At 40.3% G+C, this 27698-nt stretch overlaps 1 protein-coding gene across 1 annotated transcript in view; it reads left to right on the top strand.

Moving 5' to 3' along the window:
• CD163 (CD163 molecule) overlaps positions 1-27698 on the top strand; it is an 83778-nt gene that overhangs the window by 39870 nt on the left and 16210 nt on the right. The window contains exons 12-14 of the mRNA XM_074357769.1: positions 21190-21501; positions 25053-25361; positions 25454-25771. Of these exons, the coding sequence (XP_074213870.1) occupies positions 21190-21501; positions 25053-25361; positions 25454-25771 (939 nt within the window). The remainder of the gene's footprint in view (positions 1-21189; positions 21502-25052; positions 25362-25453; positions 25772-27698) is intronic.

The raw sequence follows: 27698 nt of genomic DNA, 5'->3' as shown, positions 1-27698 counted from the left end.
CTTGTGCTCATGGAAAACCATAGCTCATCCCTCGCCCTAACCGGCAGGACATGCTTCGCTTACCAGGCGCAGGTGCATAGTGTAGGCTGCCCCTGCTCACAGAAGACAGTGACTTAGCCCTTAGCTGGGAGCAGCGGGGCTGCTTTGCGTGCTTAGATGATTTCTGATCGTTGTATGGAGACTCTGTGGTGGTCTGGGTTTTCATTATCAATTGTTCAGAACGCTGTAACCTTGCTCATGATTGGGGCTTAAAATAACCTTTTGTACTATCAGTATTGTAACCTTCTCTCTAAGTATAAATTAAGATTATAATGTTTCTGTTTTTCATGAACTGAAACTGCTGACCTGCATCCCTGCACGTATCCCCATGCCCCTTACTCATTCCTATGATGTATTTCACTTTGATTCTTTGTTTAACTATTCTCAATAAATACAAGAGCTTTGGAGGAGTAGCGGGGGTGGTCTCCGGCTCCCCCTCACTCTCTTGACTTAATAAAGCCTTGAGTAATTTCATTCTTCCACGGTGGGACTTTTGCTGGACAAAACCCACAACGAGCAGAACCCACAAACCTCCACACTGTTTCCATAGTGGCTACACCAATGTAACGTTCCTGCCAACAGTGCACAAGGGCCCCCTGTTCTCCTCAGCCTTGCTAAAACTTGCCTCTTGTCTGTTTGGTAATAGCCACTGTAACAGGTGTGAGAGGATATCTCATTGTGGTTTTGATTTGCATCTGCCTGATGATTCTAGTGATAGTATCTTTTCATGTACCTCTTGGCCATCGTATGTCTTCTTTGAAGAAATGACCATTCAAATCCTTTGCCCATTTTCTTAATTGGATATTTTTTGCTATTAAATTGTATGAGCTCCTTATAGAATTCGGGTATTAACCCCTTATCAGACAGATGGTTTGCAAATATTTTCTCCCACTCCTTAGGTTGCCTTTGCATTTTTTTTTTAAAGAGTAACTTATTTATTTATTTAGGTTTTTTTGAGGGGGGTATAATTAGGTTCATTTATTCATTTAATTTTAGGGGTAGCACTGGGGATTGAACCCAGGACCTTGTGCATGCTAAGCATGCGCTCTACTGCTTGAGCTGTACACTCCCCCTGCCTTTGCATTTTGTTGATTGTTCCCTCTGCTGTGCAGGGACACTTTTAGTGTTGTGTAGTCTACTTGTTTATTTTTGCTTTTTATTGTCTATGTTTTTGGTTTCACATTCAAAAATTGGTGTCAAGACCAATAATGTCTAGGAGCATTTTTACTATGTTTTCCTCAAGGATTTTTTACAGTTTCAGGCCTTCCCTTTAAGCCTTTAATCCATTTCTAGTTAATTTAAATCTAGGGGTATGACATAGGGGTCCTGTTTTATTCATTTGCTTGTGAATGTCATGTTTTACCATTTATTGAAGAGACCATTATTTTCTAATGGCTTGTTCATGGCACCCTTATTGAAGATTAGTTGGACACTTGTAGGAGAACATATTTCCAATAGAACGAACATAAATGACTGAACAATAGCATGCCAGTAGGTGTAGAAATTTGTAAGCCACCTTAAAAAATGGTTTGTTAAGATCTACAGCGTATACACATAATATCCCCTATAACCCAGCTGCTCCTCTTCTGAGTATATTCCTAAGAAAAGCTTTCATCAATTTTGGGTAAAAGTTGGCTGATAGGAATATGTTATATAGTTGTTTTGGTAGATAAAGTTTTTTTTTTTCTTTCCTATTATCCATCTCTCACATCAGCTCTATTTATTATAGCCAAAAACTAGAAATAATTTAATGTCCAAAATACAGTAGAGCAAACAAATAAGCTGTGATACAGACTTGCATTCGAATATTAGATAGCATTTAAAAAAATACTGCTACATGTAGTAACATATTGGAATTTCACAGACGTACTATTTTGTAAAAGAAGCTGAGCAGAAAAGAATTCTCACTGTTCAAACAGCTCAAAAACAGGAAGAGCTAATCTGTGATGATAAGAGGTCAGTACAGCAGGGGGCAGGGAGGGCAGGCCTGAGAGTGCCTTCTCTGACACAGAAAATACCCTTTATCTAGCAAACACACATATGGGTATATCATTGTGTATCAGTTCTGTACTTGTACACTCGATATTTGTCAAATTTACTCTATGCAAGCTTGTAACTCCATAAAAAAGTGAAATTAATATTATACTAGGCTTGTTAAATGATCTGGGGTTTTTGCCTCTATTTTCTGCTGCTTTTATTTTTTTATTTAAATAGTAGTTATTGCTTGAGAGTTTGATGAAACTTACCAATAAAATCTACACCTGAGTTTTACTGAGAAGATTTGTCTTCGAACAGCACTTCAATTCCATCACGTTTATTGTCTATTTCAATTTCACTGTTTCTTCTTCTATCAGTAACAGAATTACACATATATATATTTTAAAAAGTTGTGGGCCCTACATATTTCTCTCTCACTTAGGAATGATACTTCTGCTGTACACAAAATTCCAAGTTCAATGTTCTTGTTCTTTTTAAGACACTACTTTATTATCTTCTTATAAGTAATGTTGCTCCCGATGAGTTGAAAGTCAACCTCATTCTTGTTTCTTGGCATATCATGTGCTCTTTTTTTCTTGGAGATTTTACTTTGATATTTTTAAAATATCTTTGTCGTTTATCTGGGTGTGAATGTTTTTCCTTACTTCACTGACACTCTGCAAATCCTTCCAATATGAGACCTCACATTTTTTATTTTTAATTCTGTGAAATTTTATCTATTGTTCTTCAGCTCCTTTCCTCTCTCTAGTTTCCTGTTCCTTTCCTTCTAAGACCCCTGCTTAGCATGTGCTGGTGCTTCTCTCCTGTCCTCTAGATCCCTTACATGTTGCTTATATTTTCCACGTCCTTATTCTTTTCTCTTGCCTTCTTGGAAAATTCCTCAAAATGATGTTCCAATTCGCCTTGTTCTTCATCCACATTCATCCAACTGTTTATTTCTTAATTGTTTTCTTCAACTTCCCAGCTTAGTGGAACTTTTGCAGTTGCCTGATATTAGTCATGGACCCAGTGAGTAACTTAGGCTGCTGCCACAGGTCTCTGTGTTTATAAAACAAGCGATAAAATGAATAGGGGGAAATGCAAGATCAGAGCTTGCCTCTGGGCCACATGTTCGTTTTCTCCCCTGCAGCTTGCCTCCCAGGCCGCAGCCGCTCCCCAGCCTCTGCCGGGTCCTCCTCTCTCTACTCAACAGTTCAGTCAGGTTCCGCGTACGCAGGGGATGGTCTCACTCTGATGTGGTTGATTCTCTGGATACTTATTTCTCTTTTATCTCTATTATTTTTCCAGGGTTGATTTTAGGAATTGGCAGCCCCTGTTCGTTCAGCATTTTGGCAGGAGTAGGGTTTCATGGCATACAAAAGCAATTATCCCACTAAAGAGGAAATATTTTGAGAACACAATAGAAACGTGTGTCTTTGCTGAGCCAAACTACAGAACACATGATCAATAATACATAGAGTTCACATTTATAAAATTATAATCACCCCTTTATCTCTCTGATTGATCAATGGTGAAGCTGTCAGTTTAGGAGATTCTGTAGATACCATGGATCTTGCAGAGCAGCATAAGATAGACAACATACACCACAGATTTCTGCCAAGCAGAGCTCAGCAAGGCCTCCCACATTACTGTTAATCAGATATTACTAAAGGTGCAGGGTGTTTTCCTGTTCATCATTAAGCCCATTTGCGATTATAACCACAGTGGTATGTGACAGGAAGGAAAATTCTGCTATATCAAAGAAATAGCAGCCGTTGCTTGTGCATTCAGGAGAAGGGGGAGGGCTGTGGGTAATAGCAAAAGTTAACACTCTACATGTGTATTTTATTACAGGAGGTCGGCCAATGCCCAAGTATTATCATTGAGTTTATATTCCTTATAGCATGTCTGTTGTGTAGACAAAGGGTTCCTGTGTGTACCTACTAATGACTAATGTGTATATGCTGAAATTCTGCCCTGTTCCTATACAAAAATGTAGGCAGTCCCTGCCAGAAACAAAGCACAGGGCTGCCCTCATCGCCGAATAGGCAGAATGTGCAAATTCTGTTAAGTGAGATCAGCTTGTGCACAAAGCTGCCTCAAATGTGAGAGTCGGGGGACAAAGAGCTGGCCAGGCAGGGGCTGCTGAAAAGATAGGCCTTCTCTCTGATTTCCTGACCGTGAATCAAGCATGTGATCTGAAGTGGTCAAAAGTCTTCTACTTCATCTTTGTTGGAGGAAGGATGTTTTGTTGGTCTTTGCCTCCCAGTCCCTCCCTATACCGGAGGCAGAGGGTCAATTTCAGGAGCATTTATGGGAGGTATTGCAAACTTGTTAGACAAAGAAATTAAGAAAGGTCAGCAGAGAGACGGGAGAGCCTGTACTAGGTGTTGTTGACAGGATGAAAGACAAAAAGAGAAACCAACAGAAATTCTCTTGGGCAGAGCGGGTGGGAGAGAACAATAGTGGGATCCTAAGATTAGGTCACATCTAGACAAACAAGTTCATTCTTTAGAGCACGGGGAGGTATATCCAAGGTCTTGTAGTGGCTCACGGTGAAAAAGAACATGAAAATGAATATATGTATATTCATGCATGACTGAAAAATTGTGCTGTACACCAGAAATTGCACAGCATTGTAAACTGACTATAACTCAATAAAAAAATAAATTAAAATTTGAAAAGAAAAAAAATAAAAGATTAGGTCAAGTCTGCTAATTACTTACATCTTGCACCAGGCTGTACCCCTTCTTCTCCCCACTTTAACACTAAACGTCAGTAAATGTTGGCTGCATAAAATAAGCTTTTGATGGGAATGTTTTGAGAAAGAAAGCAGTGGCAAAATGTCCACACATTAGCTGAAATGGGGCAGAGAGAAACTAGGAGGCATGGGGGGTAAAAAGAGCTTGGGAATTCAAAACATTCTTTCAGGAAGTAGTAGTTAGAAGTACGATGGCCCGAACACATCCAAGGTCTATTAGAAATACCGGGGACAGTATACAAAGCTGACAATTCAAACCATTCCATTTCTTATTAGCCAAAGGATCTGAGAACTTGGGCGTGTTATATGTCGATGTTGTATGTGTCCCCAGCAGATGTGTGTACTCCAATGATTTTCCCAAGAAGCTCAGAAGATTAGCAAGTGTGACCCTGCTCTGTGTAATATGTAACCCTACTGACTGTAATGCAATCGGTAAGATCTTAAGGACCTCATTCTCTTCCCTTTCTACTAATAGGTACACATTAGGATGGAATTTGGGGGTGAAAGCAGGCACTTTTTTCTTGTAAGGGTTTATGATTTGACTCCTAGCTTGAATCTATGGGGTTTATTTCTTCAAAACAAGTAATTCAGAGATAGTAGACTAGAGGGTAATTTTAGAGAGAGTGTATAACTGCTTATAATAGAACTATTTTCCAAGATACCATGCACCAGTATCTCCTAGGCTGTGAGCTGAGAAGACTGTCCACATTCACCATGGCTATGGCATGCTGAGGAACAAGAATGGCCCAACTCCTAGTGAATCATCTCTAACCTTGACCCTCACCCAGCAACCAGCACGCCTCTTGTTTGCCAGGAGGCAACATAGCTTCTGACCTTCTATAACCACAAGAAGTGAGAACAGGGAACCAAAATTTGTTTCCCCAACTAAAATCTGATGATACTATGGGGTAACTTGAATAGATTTACTTTTTAAAATGTCACTGCACATGAGGATATAAGAAATAATCTTCATTTAAATTAACCACTAGCACACATTATGCACTATACCCAGTAGCTCAGTCATTAGAAGACAGAACTGGGTTTGAAAATAAGTTGAAGGCGAAGAATCTTCACAACCAAAGTTACAAAGTTGACAGAAAAAACATTCTGCTTCTGTACTTTCCTATTCCAGTTACGCCTCTGAGAAGTTTTTAGATTGATTTTTGCTAGGAAAGTTCTGCTGCACCTACATCTACCTCCATGAAATCAAATCCCAGACTCTATAGGGGGAGGGGCCAAAATTATGCAAGAAAAGACAACGTAATTAGGATAGAACATTCCTAGAATATTCAAGTGTTCTTACTATGAGGTCATCTTGGGAGAAGACAGACCTCAACTCTGGATCTGGATTCAGCTTCTCCCCCAGTCTGACCATTGATCACTTAACTAGGGTTTCACTCAGGAGAAGAAAATATATGTTTGGATCTAAGTGGCTAGGGTATGCATACTGTAAAAGCAGTTTGTGTCAAAAGTCTCTAGATGTTCACAAAACTTTCTCAATAACACAGAACTGCTCTGAAAGGACCAAAATATTTATTATTGAACAATTTATGTGAAAACGGAACACAAATCAGCATTATCCTTTCTGGACATAGACAGCGACATTTTCCGAGCCTCTAGTCTGGACCAAAATGCAATAGGAGATTCAATAGGCACATACTTGTTCTTCAGTTGAAATTCCACTGCCTCCAAGCTCAGCATCCTCACATCCAAGCTCATATTCTTCAGTCAAGAGTTTCTCCTTTTCCAGATCTTCTTTCCTGGAGGAATGTGAAAACCAACCTGCAACAGCAAATTTAGGGCCTCGTTATGATTATGATTTGGAGACTAAACAGAGCCCTCTAGAGGCATCAGAGTCATGGGCCAGGTGAGAACACAGCATTCCTGGAGACTCAGATTGAAAACATTTCTGCCCGAAATAAAGCACACCAGGAAAAGCATATTAGATACAAACTGTTGATCTCAGATCACCGTCTAGGAAGTACCTGTAACAGAGACTAAAAACTTCTATGACATCTATACAAACAGTAGGGACATGAAACTGGAGAAAGGAATTGTGAGCATCTGACTTTTCCCAGTAAGACTGGACTAAATCAGAGGAATTTGGTGACAGGAAGGTACAACTTCATTACCATCTATTCCATAAGGACACTTAGGGACCAGATCCTGATTTCCCAAATGTCTGCAAGGATAATCCCAGCCTTTTCTCAAAGTCCTCCATGGCTTCAGCTGCTTCGGTTTCTCTCCTCCCAAGGGACCCCACTGCCCTCCCACAGCCATGATAAAGATGGTTTATTGGGCCCTCCAGCTCTGAAATTCTGTGGGTCATAGCCAGCTTTGTGAACATGCAACCTACGCTCAGCAGAGCCCCGTGCTTGGTTTAAAGTTCTGCTGTCACCATCTTCAACCTCTAAATAATTTTTCAACAAGGAATCCCACATTCTCGTTTTATATTTGACCCTGAAAGTTATGAAATCAGTCCTGCCATGGATCTTAAGGAAATATGGAGTGAGTCTCACCTTTTACCCAAAATTTGCCTCCATGAAAACACACTTATCAGAGTAACTTTAACACTTTAGTAGCTATGGAGTATCACAATGTGGCTTAATATCTATGCTTTGCCATTTTAACTGTATCTCTCACTTGGTCGCATCTTGAATTAACCGAAAGAAATCTTTAGATAATCTATGTGATTGTTGTGATTGAGAAAATATGTCACAGCATCAAACAATACACTCATGGCTGTAACGGCAGGAAGGTACCTGCTATGAAGTCTGATCTATTCCCATCCTCCCTAAAGATACATGGAAATAACTGAAATGACTTGGGAAGCCAATTCTAGTCATAATTAAGAAATACGGGCCCAACCACATCTTGTCTCTACAGGAAGGATTGACAGTTAGGGGCTCAAACACATCTTCTGAGAAAATAAGACTATGACTGTAAGAGGTCAGGCTTCCCTTTTACTTGTCCCTAAGGGAATCTTTTCTGGACAACAGAATTTGGCGGCGGGTCATGGAGGGTGGGGCCTGGTGCAAAATAAAATGCAGACCCTCTTATTCCAAAACTATCAAAAGGTTCTGAGGTGGGACTCAGGGAAGTCATGCGTAGACGCTATGCCCACGGATGCTGTGAATCACTCCAGATGATAGTGTATGTTCCGAAGAGCACGCTTGGGAGGGTGAGGGACATCCACTTGACTCCAGCTGTCTCTCCTCCCCAGTCTCATGTTCCTCATTGATATCCTCATGTACAACCTCACACAGACAGTATTTACATGCGGACAAGATTGATACCAAGGTTCTGAGTCAGAAACTCACATCTTGAAACACCTGCACATGGAACCACCTTTGAAGTCTGGGGCTGCTCTCAGCTCATCAGAACCACTAACTTCTTCATGTCTTCTCCTTCAACCCAGAATTCCAGGCCCAGTCCTAACTTGTGTCTCTATAACTGATGTTAAACTTACTGCTGTTCTGTATGATGCCACGTTCCCTTAGCACTCCTAGTTCAAGATCACAGAGACTTAAGAATCCAAAGAAGCACAGGTATCATTTTCCAGAAAAAAGTAATAAGGACAAGGTGCATATTCAGTATCCCACATCACAGTAGGTCCCTCCTCATCCATTACCCACAGCTCTCCTCATCTTCATCTCCTTTTTGGAGCCTACCTTCACACTTCGTTTTCTTTCTGCACTGCTTTATCGCCAGGAAAATGAAAAAAAGAAAGATGCAGGGTCCCAGGGTGCAACCAAGGATGCCTGTCACAAAGAAGATCCCAGGGCCAGGGTGGGAGCCTGAATGGTCTCCTAAAAAAAACATATCCTCAGGGCAGGAAAGGACATGGGGGGATCCTGCCCCTTACTGTCACCTGCTGAGTGCCCAGAGTGATGAAGTCACAGCTTCAGACACAATGGGAGATTGTGAGAGTCTGGCAGGGACTGACCCGGTCTCTTTCCTTTGGAGATCTCAGCGCCATCTTATACCAGTCTGAGAAGTTACAGAGGAGAATACTAGGGAATATCAGGGAGCTTCACAACGGCCGTGGAATCGTGGTTCAGAAGAGTCACATCCAGCCCCCTTTGCAGGGATAAGCTGGCCCACAGTAGAGCAGGGAGAGAGAAGGCTCAGAGCATCCTGTTCAGGATGAGACTGTCCCCAAAGGGAAAAGTACCTACGTGCATGGCAGAGTGGTCTGTGTCCCCAACTCTTCTGCCCCAAGTCAGCCGAAGTGGAGAAAAATGTCCCAAGAAGGGCTCCTGATCCTTTTCTGAACGTCCCCTCAGTGCACATCCAGTCCTGTCTGAAAGGTGGGCACCAGAAAGACTATCTCTCCTGCCATATAAGACAGAAGGAATGGAACACCATACCTGTTTAAATATGACACAAAACTTCCCCATCAACTGGACAGCAAAGAAAGAACCTAGGGTTGTCCAAACATCACCAGGATATGCCCCCTGACTCCCTCACCCTTTATTCCTGGGAGGCCCTAGGGCCCCTCCCAAAAGTGTCTAGAGAAATCCAACAGTTCTGGCCAGAGCCTTTCCTAGTGTGAGAACACGTATGGTCCATGGAAGCACTTCTTGAAAAAACATTTTTTTTTTTTGCATTGCTGCCCTGTTTCCTAAGGCTACCACAACAAATTAACACAAACTAAGTAACTTCAAACAGAAATGTATTCCCTCATAGTTCTGGAGGCTAGAAATCCAAAGTCAAGGTGTCAGCAGGGCCCTGCTACCTCTGGAGGCTTTTGGGGAGGATATTTTCTTGCCTCTTCCCAGCCTCTGGTGATTGTCAGCAATCCTTGGCATTCCTTGGCTTGTAGATACATCACTCCAGTCTCTGTCTCCATCATCACACAGTGTTCTCCTTGTGTCTCCTGTTTTCACATGCTATTCTCTCTGTGTCTGCATTTAAATGTCTCTTTTTTTTAGAAGGATGCTAGTCTTTGTATTAAGGACCACCCTAATCTAGTGAGACCTCATCTTAACCTGATTACATCTACAAAGACACTATTTCTAAATAAGGTCACATTCTGAAGCTCTGGCTGGACATGAACTTAGGGGGAGGGACACTATTCAACCTAGTACATAGCTTATCCTCAAAGATCACAAAACAAATTCTCCTTTACAGAGTTTCAGTCCAGAGCCCAGACCTCTCCACTCACCAGGGCACTTCACTCCAGCATCCTCTTTTCCCTTGTGTTCTTGCAGTGGCTGCAAGCATGGGCCTGTGGTGGGGACCATCTCTGCACCTGCTCTGCACCTTGACCAGCCAGGTGCTCCCATGTCCTACGCCAAAGGCAGCCTCCCCAGGCAACCAGAACAGAGACATGATAGAAAGTACAAAAAAGACGAACCACGCCTTCAGATAGCCACTGATTTGTATGAACACATCCTGGAAAGTGGCATGGGCTGTGTAATCGAAATGAACTGTGTTCAGTCCTTTTTTGGATGACCCATACTTCAAGGTATCAGCATCACTCTGTGGAGCTTACAGAAATGCACACAGCAGTAAACCCTGAACCAAACCCTCCAATGCGTCTTACTATGATGCGCCAAAGTGAGGACCAAGAACTGATATTTTAAATAGTCACTACTAGTGGCTGGATATTTTTCACTATAACAGAAATAGCTGTTATGAGCCGAGTTCCTCAGGAAATAAGCTGTGAGATAGAGATTCAAGGACAGGAAGTTTCTTGAGGAATACTCTCTTAGGAGATCAAAAGAGGCAGACTGAATAGGGGGAGAAGTTGAACTATGATGCACTCGCAAGAAAAGCTCAGTTGATCCCACAGGGAGCTGGAACAGTCCTTTATGTTTGTCCCAAATGGAAGCAAAAGGGCTGGATTAAAATAACTATGTACTGAAGTGAGGTGAGGACTTCATTCATTGGGTGAGGACTCCTCCCAAGGAATGGATGGCTACCATTACCCGTAGCAGCTGGGAAATGAGTGCTTTAGTCAGAAAGAGGGTCAAAACACAGCACCCACCACAGACACCTTTTGTACCTCTGATTCGTTTTTGTATCTTTGATTCATCTGCCTTATATATTAAGTATACATTTTACATTAAATTTTGAGAGCTTTTTCTTGTTAGATCAGAACCAAATAAATGGATAGAACACTGAAGACCATGACACTGATTTTACATTGTTCATCCTTAAACATCATATATTCAGTATCACAAATATATTCTGAGTCTACCTGCTTCAGTTATTGAACAGAGAGAACATAATAATCAAACAGAATAATCTCTTAAAATACAAAACCACCACTATGGTAATTGAAACAAAATTCTAGTTTTTTTTTAACAAGCTCAGATTTTTATTAGACTTAACAAACATAAAGTTGTATTTTAATATATAACTGGAACAACCAAAACAGAGGTGAATAAAAGAATTACCAAATCTATAGTCACAGTTCATGTGTGTCTACATATTGTTGATAAAGAGAATTGCTATCATATTAATAAAATTTGTCATTTGACAACTATAACTACACAAGAAGTTATCTGTGAAACAGTGATTCCATATATTAAATGACTATATTTAAACTTTGAAAGAACACTATACATAGTGTTAAATAAATTTAAAATTGCTAATGTGCCAAACATATTTGGCTCTTGCTTGTTAACTTTCTAAGTTGGATTGGTGATAATGCTATTTCCAGGGAAGTTCCTATGTTTAGTTTTAGTAGTGCTCAAAGTAGGGACATCAGTCTGCTAGATGCATGTTAACAGCCTTTTGAGAAGCAATGTAAATCAAGTTCAGAAAAATTTTTTAACTTTCATCCAAAATTATGTGTCGCTGTATCTTGAAAATTAACCTCCATGATTCTGTCAGTAATCACTTCCAAAAATTTTTCCTATAAAATGCTAGTTATATCTAAATTACCTTTTGATGCAAGACAATTCAATATAAAGCCAGGAAAACAATACAGGAGCAAAATGAGATATTTGCCAAAGAGATAGAAATCATTAAAAAAAAAAAAACAACAACCAAACAGAAATTCTAGAACTGAAGGATTCAATAAATGAAATGAAAATTACAATAAAAAGCATGTGCAGCAGCAGTCTGCAAACAGAAGACAGAGTGAGTGATCTAGAGGTCAGGAATTCTGAAAAGCCTAGTCAGCAGAGAACAAAATATAAAGGAAAGAAAGCAAAGAAAGTCTATGTGATCTGTGGGATTCCAATAAAAGAACAAATATTAGAGTAATCCGGATTCCAGAAGAAGATGAAAGGGAGAAAGGGGCAGAAAGTTTATTTAAAAAAACATTAGCTGAGGACTTCCCAAAACCTGGGAAAGACTGATAGATCACCTTATTAGCCCTTGCAAAAAGAACGGATCCAAGGTGCATTATAATGAAACTGTCAAAATCAAAGATAAAGAGAGAGTATGGAAAGCAACTGGTGGGCAGGGTGTGGGGGGACCATTTATAACCCATAAGAAACCCCCATTAGGCTAACAGTACATTTTTCAACTAAGACCCTATAGGCCAGGAGAGAGTGGAATGTCATATTCAAAGGGTTGAAAGAAAAAAATTGCCAGCCAAGAATACTCTATCCAAAGTTATCCTTCCCATATGAAGGAGAAGTAAAAGGTTCTCCCAGACAAAGCTGAGAGATTTCATCACCACTAGACTTTTCTTGCATAAAAGGCTGAAAGGAGTTCTTCAAGCTTAAATGAAAAGACACTAATTAGCAACATGAAAACATATGACAGCATATAGCACACTCATAAAGATATATATATATATAGATATAGATATAGATATAGATATAGATATAGATAGATAGATAGTCAGATTTAGGAAACTCTAATTCTGTAATAGGGTGATGTGTTAACCACTTAACTATACCATAAAAGTTAAAGGAAATGAGTATTGAAAGTAACTATAGCTACTATAATTTTTTTAAGGAATACACAATATAAAAAGAGGTAAATTGTGACATCAAAAATATTAAAAGGGGGAAACTTACAGTCAATCAAAGAGAAGTTGCTCTTAGCTAAAACAACTAATCAACAGTAAAGTGCAGGATGTAAAATCAACGTATAGAAATTAGTTCTGTTTCTAAACACTAACAATGAAACATCTGAAAAAGAAGTAAACTATCCCATTCACAGTGGCATCAAAAATAATCAAGTACTTAGGAATACACTTACCAAAGACATGAAAGATCGGTACAGTGAGAATTACAAGAATTTTATGAAAGAAGTTGAAAGCAAAACAAACTAGTGGAAGGATATCCCATGTTCATGGATTAGAAGAATTCATGTTGTTAAAATGTCCATACTTTCTAAAACCATCTATAGATTCAACACAATCCCTTAAAATCCCAATGGCATTCTTCATAGAAATAGAAAAACAATCCTAAAATTTGTATAGAACCACAAAAGACACCAAACAGATAAAGCAATTGTGAGAAAGAAGAACAAAGTCAGACATCACACTTCCTGATTTCAAACTATACTACAAAGCTATTGTAATTAAAACAGTGTGGTACTGGCACAAAAATACACATGTAGACCAAAGGACCAGAATAGACAATCCAGAAATAATCTCTCACATCCTCAATCAACTAATATTTGACAAGGAAGTAAAAAATCTCGATGGGGAAAGAATAGTATCTTCCACAAATGGTGCTGGGAATGCTGGATAACCACATGCAGAAAAATTAATTTAGGCTCCTGTCTTACATCACTCACAAAAGTTAACTCATAAAGTATTAAAAACTTTAACATAAGATCTGATACCATAAACTCCTGGGAGAAAACACAGGGAAGAAGCTCCTTGACATTGGTCTTGGCAATGAATGACTTTTTTGGATATGACCTTAAAAGCATAGACAACAAAAGCAAAAATCAACAACTGGCACTACATTATGCTAAGTGGGATAAGTCAGAAAGAAAGACAAACACTATCGAGTCCAAAAAAAAAAATGAACTCATATAAACAGAGAGTGGAGAGCCGGTTGCCAGGGGCTGTGGGTTGAGGTTTTGGGGAGATGTTGTTGAGGGTTACAAAGTTGCAATCAGAAAATAAATAAGTCCTGGATATCTAATGGTGATCATGGACAACAATACTGTATTATAAACGTCCAAGTTACTAAGAGATTACATCTTTATTATTTCCACCACAAAAAAGAGACGATAATTATGTGATGTGATAAAGGTGTTAGCTAATGCTGTGGTGCTAATCATATTGCAACATATAAATGATCACATCAACATGCTGTACGCCTTAAATTTACACAATGTTCTATGTCATTCATATCTCAGTAAACATTTTAAAAATTTCTAAAGTGGGAAAGCGCCGAAAGCGCCGAGTACTTGTTTTGTCGATAGCAAGGATGAGATCAGCAATTTGTGTAAAACCGATTGCATTTCCAAGCACTGTAATGACAACCATCTTACTTATTTATTCGAAGAGGCCTGAAAAGAATGTGAGAGTGGCCTGTGGTTTGTATGAAAATGAATGGAAGGAAAGGAGGCATAGGGACTGTATTGTTGAAAAAGAGGACCCGGGAGCCGGAGGGCACACACTTTCTAATCACTGAAGCCTGGATTATCAGGTGCAGATTGCCACATTCTAACAAGGGGATTCATCTTGTAATCAGTTTGTAGTCTGTCGTCCCACCATGTCCCAGGGAACTATAATTTATTCCCAGGCGAGGCATCTGTACTGGTCCCGGTAGTCTTGGGGTCAAGAGCTTCTCTGTGATGTGAGGGACGGAAAGACTTTAGGCCTGTTCAGGGCCATCAGGAGGCCTGGATCTATGAGGCTTTCATGCACCAAAAAGAAATGGAAGGAGAGGACAGCCCACCCCACGAAGCCAACAATATGTCCCTTTGTTGTTCATCTCACCTTTTTTTCATTTACCTGAGAACTTTTCATCCTTCTAATCCCAATTTTGTCCTTTGCTGATTTTTGTTCTCACTGTCAGATATTTCTTCATTTCTTTGCAGCCACAACATGTTGGTCACTTGACACTGGAGACCTAAGCTCAATTTTGAAAAAACTCATCTTTTCTTGGGCCGGTGGGGTGGTAGAACCGACCCAGAAACAGCGCACCTGGCTGATCCCACCAGCTGAGCTGAACCAGCCAATGAGCCGGATCCCTGGGGTGGAGAAAAGAAAGCCGTATACATACATAGCTTTTTAAAATACAGCTCTTCTGTATCAGCTTTAAGGACAGAATGACACCTGACGTCAGAAAACCTTGTATCTCATATAAGGAGATATTTAAGATTCAGCATCTAATTGGTGTTTGAACTTCAGAAAGTTTCCTTTTATATAGTGTCTGATGGCAGGGAAGATGTTAAACAGGGTTTCTATTGGCTCCGAAGATGGCAGTGTCAGGGGATGGGACTACATAATCCCCTTCCTGCCGGAAGAGCCCCCATTAACGGCCCAGAGGACTCCTTGTGTGGTCTGAGGAGACTGAGGCTGTTACCCGAAGACGTGAGGATCAGCATGACCATGAACATGCACGGCTTTCTCCAAGGACTTGTCTTTCTCCTCTTCAGTGTCCTATCGAGTGCTCAAGGTAAGCGTTCGTAAGACCAGCAGAGATACTGAGTTAGCTGTAAGAAGCTGGGCGAATGACCTCTGGGGCTGCATAGACCGCACTTCGCTTTTGACCATTTGGTTTTGACCAGATGTGTTCCTTAGTGGCAGTGAATGGTAATTTTTCTCCTGTGGGGCTCTGTGTTTCAAGTTAAGCAGTAAGGTGTTTCAGACATAAAAGGTTTGTTCTCAGACTGACCTGACTCTGTGTTTCAGCCCTCCCCCGACAACACCTAACAGCTTAGAAAATGTCGCTCACATCCCAGTTTTCCTGTAATGGATTATGGCGGAGGGACAGCCTCAGGCTGGGTCTCTGATCTGTCCTTCTGACACTCTATACTATGTTTCTCTCCGCTAGTATTTTGGTATGTCTGGTCCTATGGACTTTGTGTGTGCATGTATGTATGCTTTGAGTGTACGTATACATATGTGTGTGCATGTGTGTATGCTTTGTATGTATACGTGTGCATGTGTGTCTGTGTATGCGTGTATGAGAGAGAGGAGGGAGTCGGGGAAGGGGAGTCTGAAGAGTATATGAAGGCTAAATGTATAAACAGAAATATGTCTGCCCAGTGGAAGTCAGTTTTTTACGTAGGAGTCTGTAGAATTCACACTCCCTAAGTAAGCCCGACTGCTAGATCTGGTGGTGGCAGTGGTAATGGTGGTGATTGTATGCATGTTTATGTATGATGAGAGCAGATATGGAGACCTTTCTATAAAGAAAGCCCTCTCAATATAAACTATAATTACACTTCCAGATAACTCTGCACCTGCAGTCTAAGCCCAGCTTTGAGTTTCTTTTTCTTCCCCACAAACCCACAGCTCAGACGTTTTTCTGCTTTTCTGAAGTCTTTCTCCAGCACTGGGTTCTTGGCAGAACTCTATTTCCTGCCTGTGATGTGTTCCCTTCCTGTCTCTTGGATCAATGGTCCTCCAACCCCACTGTGCAACAGAAAAAACTAATGCCAAAAGTAGGTGCCATAAATGGACAGATATTAACATCGAAGGCAGGAGAGGGATTTAGCCTTAGAGACTTCAGGATGTGCCTCTCTTGGTCAACTTTTTCCCCTCCCCAGTGGGGAACTCAAGCTTGTTCTGTGACATCTCAAAGATCAGCTACTCAGGAAGAACCCTGCGCTTGTGAATGCTCTTATGATGAGTTTTCTCCCTTGTAATTCCCTCCAGACTCGGTACGAACCTTGGTCTCCATTGGACATCAGGGGAGTCCAAGTCATCAGCTTTGAGCTCCCAAAATTAGAATGATCTAGACACATGGCTGAAAAGCCAGCTCTTCTAGATGTGGGCCTTGGTCCTGGCTGCCTTAGCAATCCTCACCTTCTTTATTCTGTGTTCCCGCCTCATCTGAAGCCTCTCCAGTCAGATGTCTCTGTCTCTCTTCTTTAAGAAATCCTACTCCTCCCAACAGAAGCAAGAAGTTCTGCTCCTCGTTCCTTTGTTATATTTCTTCAAACTTCCAGTTCTTCGGGTTTGGGTCATATTATAAAGATGGTTGTCCTTTTTCAGGCTTTACAGGCTCTTATGGATAGAGGTGGACTCTCAAAATGAAATATGAAATTGGTGCTCTGATTTCATTTTGGCCTCTCCAGCTATGAGAGCAATGAACAAATTTCTCTTTAGGCTAAGAAGAAGCCATACCTTGCTCCAACAAACATGATGTTTCCTCCAAGAGAACTTTCTGTAGGATCATCTTATTAAAGCACATACTCACATTCACATGAGTTTGCCCCGTCTACTTGTCAATTTCAGCCTTGGCATCATGGTTCCAAAGAGCATTAAATATTTGCTGAGCCTGGCACATGTCACACAGTCACTGTAGCACAAGTCAGGATCTGCCAGCTCCTTTTACATTCTTTCTGAACACTGAAAAGCTTCTGCACCACTAAGGAAACATTAATAGAGTGAAAAGGCAATCTATAGCAAATCACATATATGATAAAGGATTAATTTCCAAAATATATAAGGAACTCCTACAACTAGAGAGCAAAAACAAAAACGAACAACAACAACAACAAAAAAAACCCCTAATAACCCAATTTAAAAATCGGCTCAGGACTTGCATAGAGATTTCTCCAAAGAAGACATACAAACGGCCAACAGATACATGAAAAGGTGCCCAGTATCACTAATCATCAGGCAAATGTAGATCAAAACCTTAATGAGATATCACCTCACGCATGCCAGAATGGCTATTATTAAAAAAAAAAAAAAGACAAGGATTGGCAAGGTGTTGGAGAAATTGGAGCTCTTCTGGATATTTCTCCACATTAAATGTATAAATCTTATCTCAATAAAATTATTACCAAAAAAATCTGTATGATTTATAATGATGTCTCTTTTCATTCTTGGTATTGTTAACTTCATTTTCTCTCTGTTCTTGATTAGTATTGTTTGATGTTTATCAGTTTCCAGTGCGCCATATTTAAAAGGTTTTTCCTCTATATCCTTTATCTTATGTTTACCTTCCTTTTCATTAAATTTTGCTATTGTCTTTAATAATTCCACCTTCTGCGTCCCTTGGGCTTTATTTTCTCATCTCCTAGTTTCTTAAATAGAAGCTTACATTTCTTCATTTTCTAAATCTAGAGTATAAATTTCTCTTAGGCACTACTTTAATTGCATTAGGAGAATTTAGTTATAATATATCTTGATTATCATTATTTTATAGTATTTTCTAATTTTTAAATTTATTCCCAGACCCAGGTATTTTTTGGAAGGGTGTTGCTTAAAAATTTCCCCAAATAGGGATTGCTAACTATATTTTCTTATTATTAATTTAATTTCACAGTGGTCAGAGTAAATACGCTGTATGAATTCAATTATCTGAAAGTTTTTGTCCTATCATGTGGTCATTTTCGATAAATGTTTGTATGTTTACAATAATGTGAACTCTCTCATTGTTGGGTACGTTGTTCTACGTATGTTGCTTAGTTAAACGTGTTGGTTGTGCTGTTTTACATTTGCGGTGTTCTTCCTTCTTTTTTGCATGCTTGGTCTGCATGCTATTGGAAAAGGTATGTTAAAGCACCCCCATTTTGATTGTGATTGTGTCTATTTCTTCTTTTCATTCTGTCAGGTGTTATTTTATATTTTGAAGCTAGGTTTTGAAATCTTTCTTGGATTTTGATATCTATAATGTCTTTATTAAGGCCTTATCCCATTATAATCATGAAAATTCCCTCTTTAACTCAGTTAGTGTATCTTGCCTTAAAGTCTACTTTCTGTGACATTGACAGAGCCACTCCCGTTTTCTCATGGTTAGTGTTTACATGGTACGTGCATTTTCCCATCATTTTACTTTTGAACTTTCTTTGCCTTCATACATAAGGTGAGCATCTTGCAAGGAGCATTTACATGAATTTTGTTGTTTTATCTTGATTGGCTTTTATTTGAATCTAATCCATTTACTGTAAAAGCAATTACTGATGTTATTGGGTGAGTATCTACCATCTGCTTTTAGTTGACGCATCTGCTTTATGATCCTTTCTCTCTCCTTTTCCGTCTTCTTCTGTATAAACAAATCTGTTATTATTCCAGATTTTCCTTTTTTTCCTTTGCTTTTCAGCAGCTTTACTAGGTGCAGAGGTTTTCATACCCTTCTATCCATTTAAAAAAATTCTCAACCATTACATCGTTAAGTATTACTTCTGCTGCTCTGTCTCTGTTTCTCTTCTCCTTCTCCTCCTCCTTCTCTTCCTCCTCCTATTCCTCCTCCTTCTCGTCTCTCATCTCTCATCTCTAGGACTCCTCCAAGTCACTAATTCTAGGTTGAGTTCTATCTAAAAATCTTTTAAACCTATCCATTCAATTCTTAATCCCAGACATTTTATTTTCAGTTGAAAACTGTTCCTTTGGTGTTGCTTGTATACTTACAGTTCTTTGTTTTTTTTTTTTAATCTTTCACTTGTTTATTCTCTCCTTTCCTCTTTTTTCCTAAATACATTGGTTACAGTTAAACTCCCTATTTGCTAACTCCAACATTTGCATCATGTGTGTTTCTGCCTTCTCTTATCTTCTTTTATCTGCTTTGTTAATCTGTCTTGCCATCCCATCTCTTCACATGCCATGTAATCTTTGATTGAATGCTAGAAATTACATATGAAAAAATAAGATACTCCAGATATATTTTCTAATGCCTAGAAGGACTCATCTTCTTAGGCAGGTGGGGAAGAGTTGCAGATAACCCAAATACCTACACACAATGTAGGCCTGAGTTGTAACAAGTCTGGGCTGCAGTTTGGTGACATTCTGTCTGATCGCCCTCTGTTCCCATGGCCTGTCAGGGATTTCAGCAAGAGTCTGGGTGTTTTGGTAGCTCAGCACCCAAGAGTTGAGGGAATATCCACTCTGCTTTCCAAGATTTTTGACATGGTTCTTTGGCCTCCTGCCCTTCACAGCTTGCATACTGGGCAAATATTTGAGGGGAAAACCTGCTATGTGAGAGATGCCCTCAAGTCTCCAATTTTGTCACTCAAGCACCAGGGAACCCTGAAATTTATGCTGGCTTCTCTGCTCCAACAAGAGTCCTCTGCTTGCCTGAGCACAGATTCTGAGCTGTTAACCCATGCCCCAAATTGGGAAGATCCCACAGAGAGAAAGAAGCTGTAAATCCTTGGCTAACCTTAAAATGATCTCCACTTTTTAGAATTTCAGTATGTTTGGTCCATATTGTGTCCATAAAAGTCTAATATCTTTACTTTTTTTTTTTTTTTTACATTTTCCAGCTGTTTTGTTGTTGTATCCAGCAGGACCACTGGCCTGCCGTGAACTCCTCCATTCTTCATGGAAGTAGAAAATTTTAGGTTTTATTTTCTACTCATCATTTACTTAAAATGCGACATTGCTAGATGTTATTTAACCTTTCTTTAAATCACTCTTTATGTATAAAGGCGAGAGTAATACAATGAGTCTGTCAGAACTTTTTGTACATGTGCCTAGAAATACATGATGTTTTTCCCCTAGAAAACAAATAACTCCAAATTTTGAATAATAGTGATTCCTGACATGAAATCCAAGTTGAGATCATACTGACTTGGGAGAAGAAGCAACAGTCTATGATTCCCAGTGGAATCTGGCCAATGTCAATCAGTATGATTTTACATCAGATCTCATGCAAGGTCACCCAATATACTCAAAGAGATTATGTATTTTGAAACTAAGCATCCAGATCTGGAGTCTGAAGCCTAGAATCATAAGAGAAGTACTCTGGGGTAAACCAAAGCATCTCGTGGTCCATTCATTTTTCAGTTCTGAGTGACGATGCCAAGAAGAACAATTCTAGTTGGTAGAGGGTCACGCCTGCTTCCTGAGGCTCCTGATGAAGCCAGTTCCTCACTCTATTCCTTTTAATCTGATCCCTTTAACTTTCAGGGCAGTGGCATCAAAGTGTGTGTGGTTTACAAGAAACCCATCTAGCTGCCAGCTCACTCCTGTGACTCTGAACCCATTTATTTGCTCAGAGTAGAGAGACTAACATTTCCTGGCTATCTTTCTCAGATGCTATGCAGAACTCTGCAAATCAGAAGGTTAACACTGATAGGCCCCATGTAACATGGCTTGTCTGGTACTACTCTCTAGATTATTCTTAACTCAACATTTCTTGTGGGTTTTCCCGACAATTTTCAACCGTATTATTCTCTTGTCACTGCTGTAAGAAACAAGACCCAGGTCCTGCCCCATTCGATGACTCCATGTCTGAGCCAGCAGGCTCTGTGGCCTCAGAGGAGAGTTCCGCCAACTGCTCAGGTGAGAGGTCCTATAAGGACCGGAAGATCCTTCTCCATCTCTGTGTAAACACCTCACTGGCACGACCCTCTCTCCTCAGATGAACAACTCCGCCTGGCGGACGGGGGCGGCCGCTGCGCAGGCAGAGTGGAGATCCTCCACCAGGGCTCCTGGGGCACCATCTGTGATGACTTCTGGGAACTGATCGATGCCCATGTGGTGTGCAGACAGATGGGCTGTGGACAAGCCCTCGATGCCTTGGGCTTCGCTCGATTCGGGGCGGGATCCGGGCCCATCTGGCTGGATGATGTGAACTGCACGGGAACAGAGTCCCACGTGTGGAGGTGCCCTTCTAAGGGCTGGGAGAAGCACAACTGCGATCATACAGAGGATGCAGGAGTCATCTGCTCAGGTATGGTCAGTGCGTTGTCCACTGGTTGAGAGGATGGAAAGTTCCAAGAAAGCTGGTGTCTAATCACCCGGGCAATAGGAGATAGATGGGCTAGAGAGGTCTCAGACATCTCCCCATGCTCCCTGAGTGCACAGAGTATCTGTGAATGATGGGCTTCATTTACTTTCCTCTTATAAGTCTCTCCTATTCTTTTCTTCTCCAATGGTCTTACCTGACATAGTTTAATCTATTGACCTACTTAAGATTAATCTTCATAATTTTTTTATATTTCATTTTTTGAAAGAGTGAAACCTTTGCAACTCACTACACATACACACTCCCTTTGCACGGTGAGCCTGTCGGAGGGCGGGGCAAGAATGTAGATGCACTTTCCGTGGTCGAGTTGTTTCTGTATGAATAGTATGAGACACAATTTTGCACTAGGTTAGTGGCTGTGGGGGCAGAGGGGATATTATTAAACAAATCAGAGAGGAATTTATGGCCAATATGTGCCAAATTTCAAGTCTCCTTTGCAAATTTAGACATAAACATTCATAGCTCTTTGGCAGGTAGGAGCAGAGAACTGTGGATGAAATGTTCTGAGTCACAGGTTCTCCTACTGTTACTAGAGAAGACACTCTCTCCATTTTTTTCTTTTAAGACATCTGTATAAACTCAAACTTTGGAGGAACACTTAGTCATGCACTGACAAGCTAGTGGTGGAGGCAATGAAATATTAATGGCACCCAGTAAGTGGGTGTTATCTGTGGTGAGCCCAGATTTACTTCAGATGACAACATCTATCAACCGACTGGATCATTTAAACTTCACGTTTCATTAAATACCAGTCCTGCAGGGATATTACAATGTCCTTACCAAATCGTAGACCAATGAAAAGATTACTGTCACGTCGTAGAGGCGAACGACTTTAGTCAACATGGAAAAGTGGGGTCATGTGAGATGGCATGCAGAAAAATTTTATGTCAGTGAGAAAGCCCTAGAATGAGTCTTCTTCACAATCAACTCTATTTTTCACACAACATCTGTATTCATTATTTTCTCTCAGAGTCTTATGCTACACTTCTGATACGCATATATTTAACTACATAAAATTTAGTTGGATTGATAGCAAGTAAAGATTTGATTTTATTGTTTTTAAAAGTTTTCCAGCACTATGTTTTGAATAATCTATCTTCTCTAATGATTTAAAATATTACCTTCCTTGGGGGAGGATATATCTCAGTGGTAGAGGGTGTGCTTAGCATGCATGAGGTCCTGAGTTCAGTCCCCAGTGTCCCTTCTAAAAGTAAATAAATGAATAAACCTAATTACCCCCTCAAGAAAAGAGGCAATAAAATTTTTAAAACTAAAATAAACTATTACCCTCCTCAAATACAATATTTCTACATATGTGTGTACGTGTGTCTTTGAGTCTATGAGATATTTATATTCTGCCCCAACCACTCTAGTTTATTGTTACACAAGAACATAATTGGTGTTATTACATTTAATATTTTATCCCCTTATCACATCAGCCTTCTATTTCATAAATTTTCTTGCAGTTTTCACACACTCATTCTTCCACGTAAATTCTAAAATCAAGTAGAAAATAAAAAAGAAATAGTAATTTGTCTCAGAAGACTCTACCCTGATGTATATAAGACTTTATTGATAATTCAAAACATATTTGGGTATCTAACATGTGTCAGGCTACATAAAACAGTATACAAGAAATATTTCTTGCTCATCATTTCTAAATTTGTAATCTCACGGAATTCATCTGTTACATAAAAAAATGCTTAATTAGAATGAGTAGCTTATGACCAAACTCCCAACCAAACCAGAATAAAGGTCCCAGCCTGAGCCTCTCTGGGGAGAGGGGAATGGACAAATAATAAAGGACAAGCATGTTTTCTCTCACATTCGTTCCTGTATAAGTGGTCAAGCCACTCCTTCAGTTGTTTAATTTCTGTGGTGTCTTTTCTGCTCTCTCCCACTCTCTGTAGCGGGATGTTTATTCTGTTAGGACATTCCTTCTGAAACTCCATAACATATGCTTCAAAGTTCACATTCTTATGCAGTTGGAGTCCTTTACCAGAAAGAAGCCCACCGTGTACATAAACAACCATGAACATGCTCAGAAGCCAGACAAGTGTATTAAAATTGTTCTTTATGATTTGGGGGTCTTAATATTTTTCTTTGGATTATTTTCCCTCTATCTAAAATACGGTCCCTGGAGGACCAAATCACGATCATGAGCCTTTTCTTTGGTCTCCCTCTTTCAATTTCATACTCCATCCACTTCCAACGTAACCTCCCACACACCCACTCATACTCCACTGCTACAGAAGCCCTTCCCTTTTGGAGTCCCCTTTCCATGCATTTAAAGCTCTTAAGGTTGTTTTTTCTTTCTGCAGTGGGAGAAACGGGAAAAGGTAGCAGGGTTAGGTGGCAGATGGGAGGAGCACAGGGAACAAAATGTGCTAAAAGCTTGTTGGACAAGTATTTTTCCCGAAGTCTTTCTATCTTTCAACCATATTGAGGTTTTTGCGATTTGAAAGTCTCCAATTTATGTATGGCTTGTTTGCTTTCTGCGTTCTTCCTCTCAATTTCCTTTTATACATCATGCTGGCTTCTTGTCTTAAGAATCCAAATAGGAAAGGAATACACAATTGGCATATAGATAGGATTAAAATACATCAATTACCATCATTCTCTAGTATTTGCTAAGGTTCTCATATCTTGGAAGAAAAACCCCTGCTATGAAGTAATCAGCAATCTGAGCTGTCACGTATACCCCACTGAGAGCTCACTCTTACCTTCACCAATAAACCCTAGGTTTTCAGGAACGATGACTGGGATCAGCCCCTCCCTCTCTTATGACTCTCTGAGCTTCCTTAATATCCAGACTCATCTGTGGACAACTTCTTTCACAATCAGGTCCCCCAAGAAATTCTTGGAATTCTTCACCATCAAAAATTATGAGAAAAATATGAAATCATAAAGGTAGATATGTTATAATATCAATATTTCTACCCTTGAGCCGTAAGTCTACAGTTTGGCTTGCGTTCACGGATCCAGCCCTCATGATTTTTCCTATCCCCAGTGACTTGAGTATTGGCTCCCAAGAAAAAACTGGCTGGAATACTAGCCCCAGAAGACTCAGGATGGCCTTCTTACTTCGTCTGGCTCATAGGCCTCTAACTTCTTAAATCCCCATGGACTTTTTTCACTCTGGGTTAGTTCGGCTCTGCACCCAAGTCTGAATGCCTACTACAGTGCAGCTTCCTTGGGCCCTGTAGTTTCCAGGTCCCTACTTAAGGAATTCACATTTCTAACCAATCTCAAGATACACATTCTTGGAAATCAACCATTCCACACAGATCCTGCAAATCCTTGTGAATTTCTCTTCAGAAATTTGCTCATGAAAATGCAGTAATAACACTGTCAAATTCTCTCCCCATGCCCCACTCCTGGAAAAGAAAAGCTTTCACCCCATTGCCTGTGACATGTTGTTTCTATTTGCCAAGCCAGGTTTATGAACATTCACTGAGTTTGTTTGTTTCTCTTAGGATTTGTGCATCTGGTTGGAGGGCATGGACCCTGCTCAGGGCAAGTAGAAGTGCATTCTGAAGAAGATTGGACTCCAGTGTCTGACGGGAACTTTACCTTCCTCACAGCCCAGGTCATCTGTGCAGAGCTGGGCTGTGGCAAGGCTGTGTCTCTCATAGAACACGTGCCCTTCAGAGAGTCAGATGGTCAGATCTGGGCTGAGGAGTTCAGGTGTACCGGGGAGGAGTCTGAGCTCTGGTCCTGCCCCAGGGTGCCCTGTCCAGGAGGAACCTGCCGCCACAGTGGAGCTGCTCAAGTTGTCTGTTCAGGTGAGATGCAGATCAGGACTCTAACCTCCCTGCACAGCCTGGTCAGGTAAGAAAAACATGAGATTTTGCTGAGCTCCTGTCTTTTCTACCAGCATACACAGAAGTGCGGCTCATGAAAAATGACACGTCTCAGTGTGAGGGACGAGTGGAGATGAATATTTCTGGAGGATGGAGAGCGCTCTGTGCCTCGCACTGGACGATGGCCAACGCCCATGTTGTCTGTCGTCAGCTCGGCTGTGGAGTCGCCACCTCCATCCCCAGAGGACCATACTTTGTTGAAGGAAGCGATCCTATCTGGAAAGCCCGATTTCACTGCTCAGGGGCTGAGTCCTTCTTGTGGAATTGCCCGGTGACTGCCCTGGGTGCTCCTGACTGTGCCCATGGAAACACAGCCTCTGTGATCTGCTCAGGTGAGAGAGAGGGAGGGGCTGACTGGTACTCAGGATGCTCCTTGAGTGAAATGTCCCCAAGAGCAGAGAGTGAGGGAAAACTGACTTCAAACATAAGATTTTCATGGTGAAATGTTTATTCTTGTTACTGAATTCAGGTTTGGCAACTCATCACTCAAGAATCCAATACTGAGAGACAAGCGTTGGGTAAAAGGAAAATAGCTTTATTGAGGAAGCCGACAACCCTGGGGAGATGGCAGACTAATGTCCCAAAGGGCCAACTCCCCATTGCCAATTGGGGCCAAGAGTTTTTAAAGGGAAACTTCAGGGGTGTACAGGCAGTAGGGGATAGGGATGAGCTACATGCAGAGCAGCATAGTTAACTCTGACAGTCATCCTGAAGTTGCTCATATGGTGGTCTGATCAGTGTCAATTGATTGTTTTAAGAACAATTAATTTTCAGTTCTAGGATTGCTTTGTTCCCATTTCCCTGAGGCCAGTTCATGGAATTGTATAAAATGGAACAGTTTATGTCATAGTTACAGTCTGGTCATCATGCAGTTAACTTCTTCACCTGGTGGGAGTTTCAGTAGCTACAAAACAGCTCAAAGGATATGGCTCAGAATATTATCGAGAGCCCAGAGGAGGAACTCAAGATCCTTGACTTTGTTTAATGGCTAAACTATTATTATTTAGTCTTGTTTGACTGTTCTCCTTTGTTTCTGCATTTTTTCATTTCTCTGATTAAATTTATTCTTTGGCTAAAGTTTTTCTACAGGCAAGAGGCAACTGAAGGTCATGGGGGTGGTCTGTCCTGGGAAGGACCCATAGGGCTTTGCTCCATTGCATTGTCATTGTTCATTCATTTTTCAAGTCAAAGAAAGAAAGTTTAAGAGGAATAATTTTTTAAGGAAATATTATTTAAGTACAATCATGGAGAGCAATGTACAAACAATAAGTGTGTCCTTCAGTCATGTACCCAACCCAGAATATCAAAAGAACATTAACAGCAACACAGAAGTCACCGTTGCACGCCAGTAACTACGGCCTCCCTCCTCTCCAGTGAACACCACTTACCTCACTTCTGCTACCATAGAATATTTTGTCAGTTTTCGAACTTTATATAAAATCATGCATTATGTTTTCTTTGGTTTCTAGATTGTTTGACTCAACATTATGTTTGAGATTCATTCGTGATGTTGTTTAGAGCAGCACTTTATTCATCTTTATTACTGGAGAGTATGCCTTTGAATGATCACATGACCATGCATTGATCCATTCAGCTGATGGGCAAGATCTGAATTGTTTCCAGTTCTTGTCTATTACAAATACAGTGCTACAAATGACCACGACAGTGACTTTTGGTGCAAATACATGTTATTTATTTTGTGTGTTTAACCCTTGGTCTTTTATTTTTATTTTCTTAATAGTACGGTGTTCTTCAATGAGCCAAGTTCTTAATCTTAAGGAAGTATAATTTATAAAATTTTTCCTATATATTTACCTCTCCTTATATCCTTTTAAAAGTAACTTTGTCTACTCCAAGATGATAAAAAATACTCTCCAAGAATATCTCATAGAAGTTGAATTATTTTTCTTTTGTGTATAATTATACATTCCTTCTAGGTTTGAGATCTGTGTAAGATAAGGGTCAACTTTCATATTTTTATATGGATATCCAACTGACTCAGAATCTTTTTCTGAAAAGACTCTTTTCCCTGCTTCACTGCCACCTTTGTCAAAAGCAGTGTGCATGTACATCTGAGTCTTTTTTAAGACTCTCTGTTCTGTTCCATTGTATCATTTGGCTATCCTTGCACCAATACCACATTTTCTGAATTATTCTAACTTTATGGTAAGCCTGGATAACTTTCATTTGCAGGAGTTACTTTATATTAACTCCTCTAACTTTGTTGCTTTTCTTGTTGTTAGTCATTCTTCATTTTTG

Source organism: Camelus bactrianus, chromosome 34 (genome assembly GCF_048773025.1).
Source record: "Camelus bactrianus isolate YW-2024 breed Bactrian camel chromosome 34, ASM4877302v1, whole genome shotgun sequence".
Lineage (NCBI taxonomy): Eukaryota > Metazoa > Chordata > Mammalia > Artiodactyla > Camelidae > Camelus > Camelus bactrianus.
This window is presented reverse-complemented; position numbering and strand designations above follow the sequence as displayed.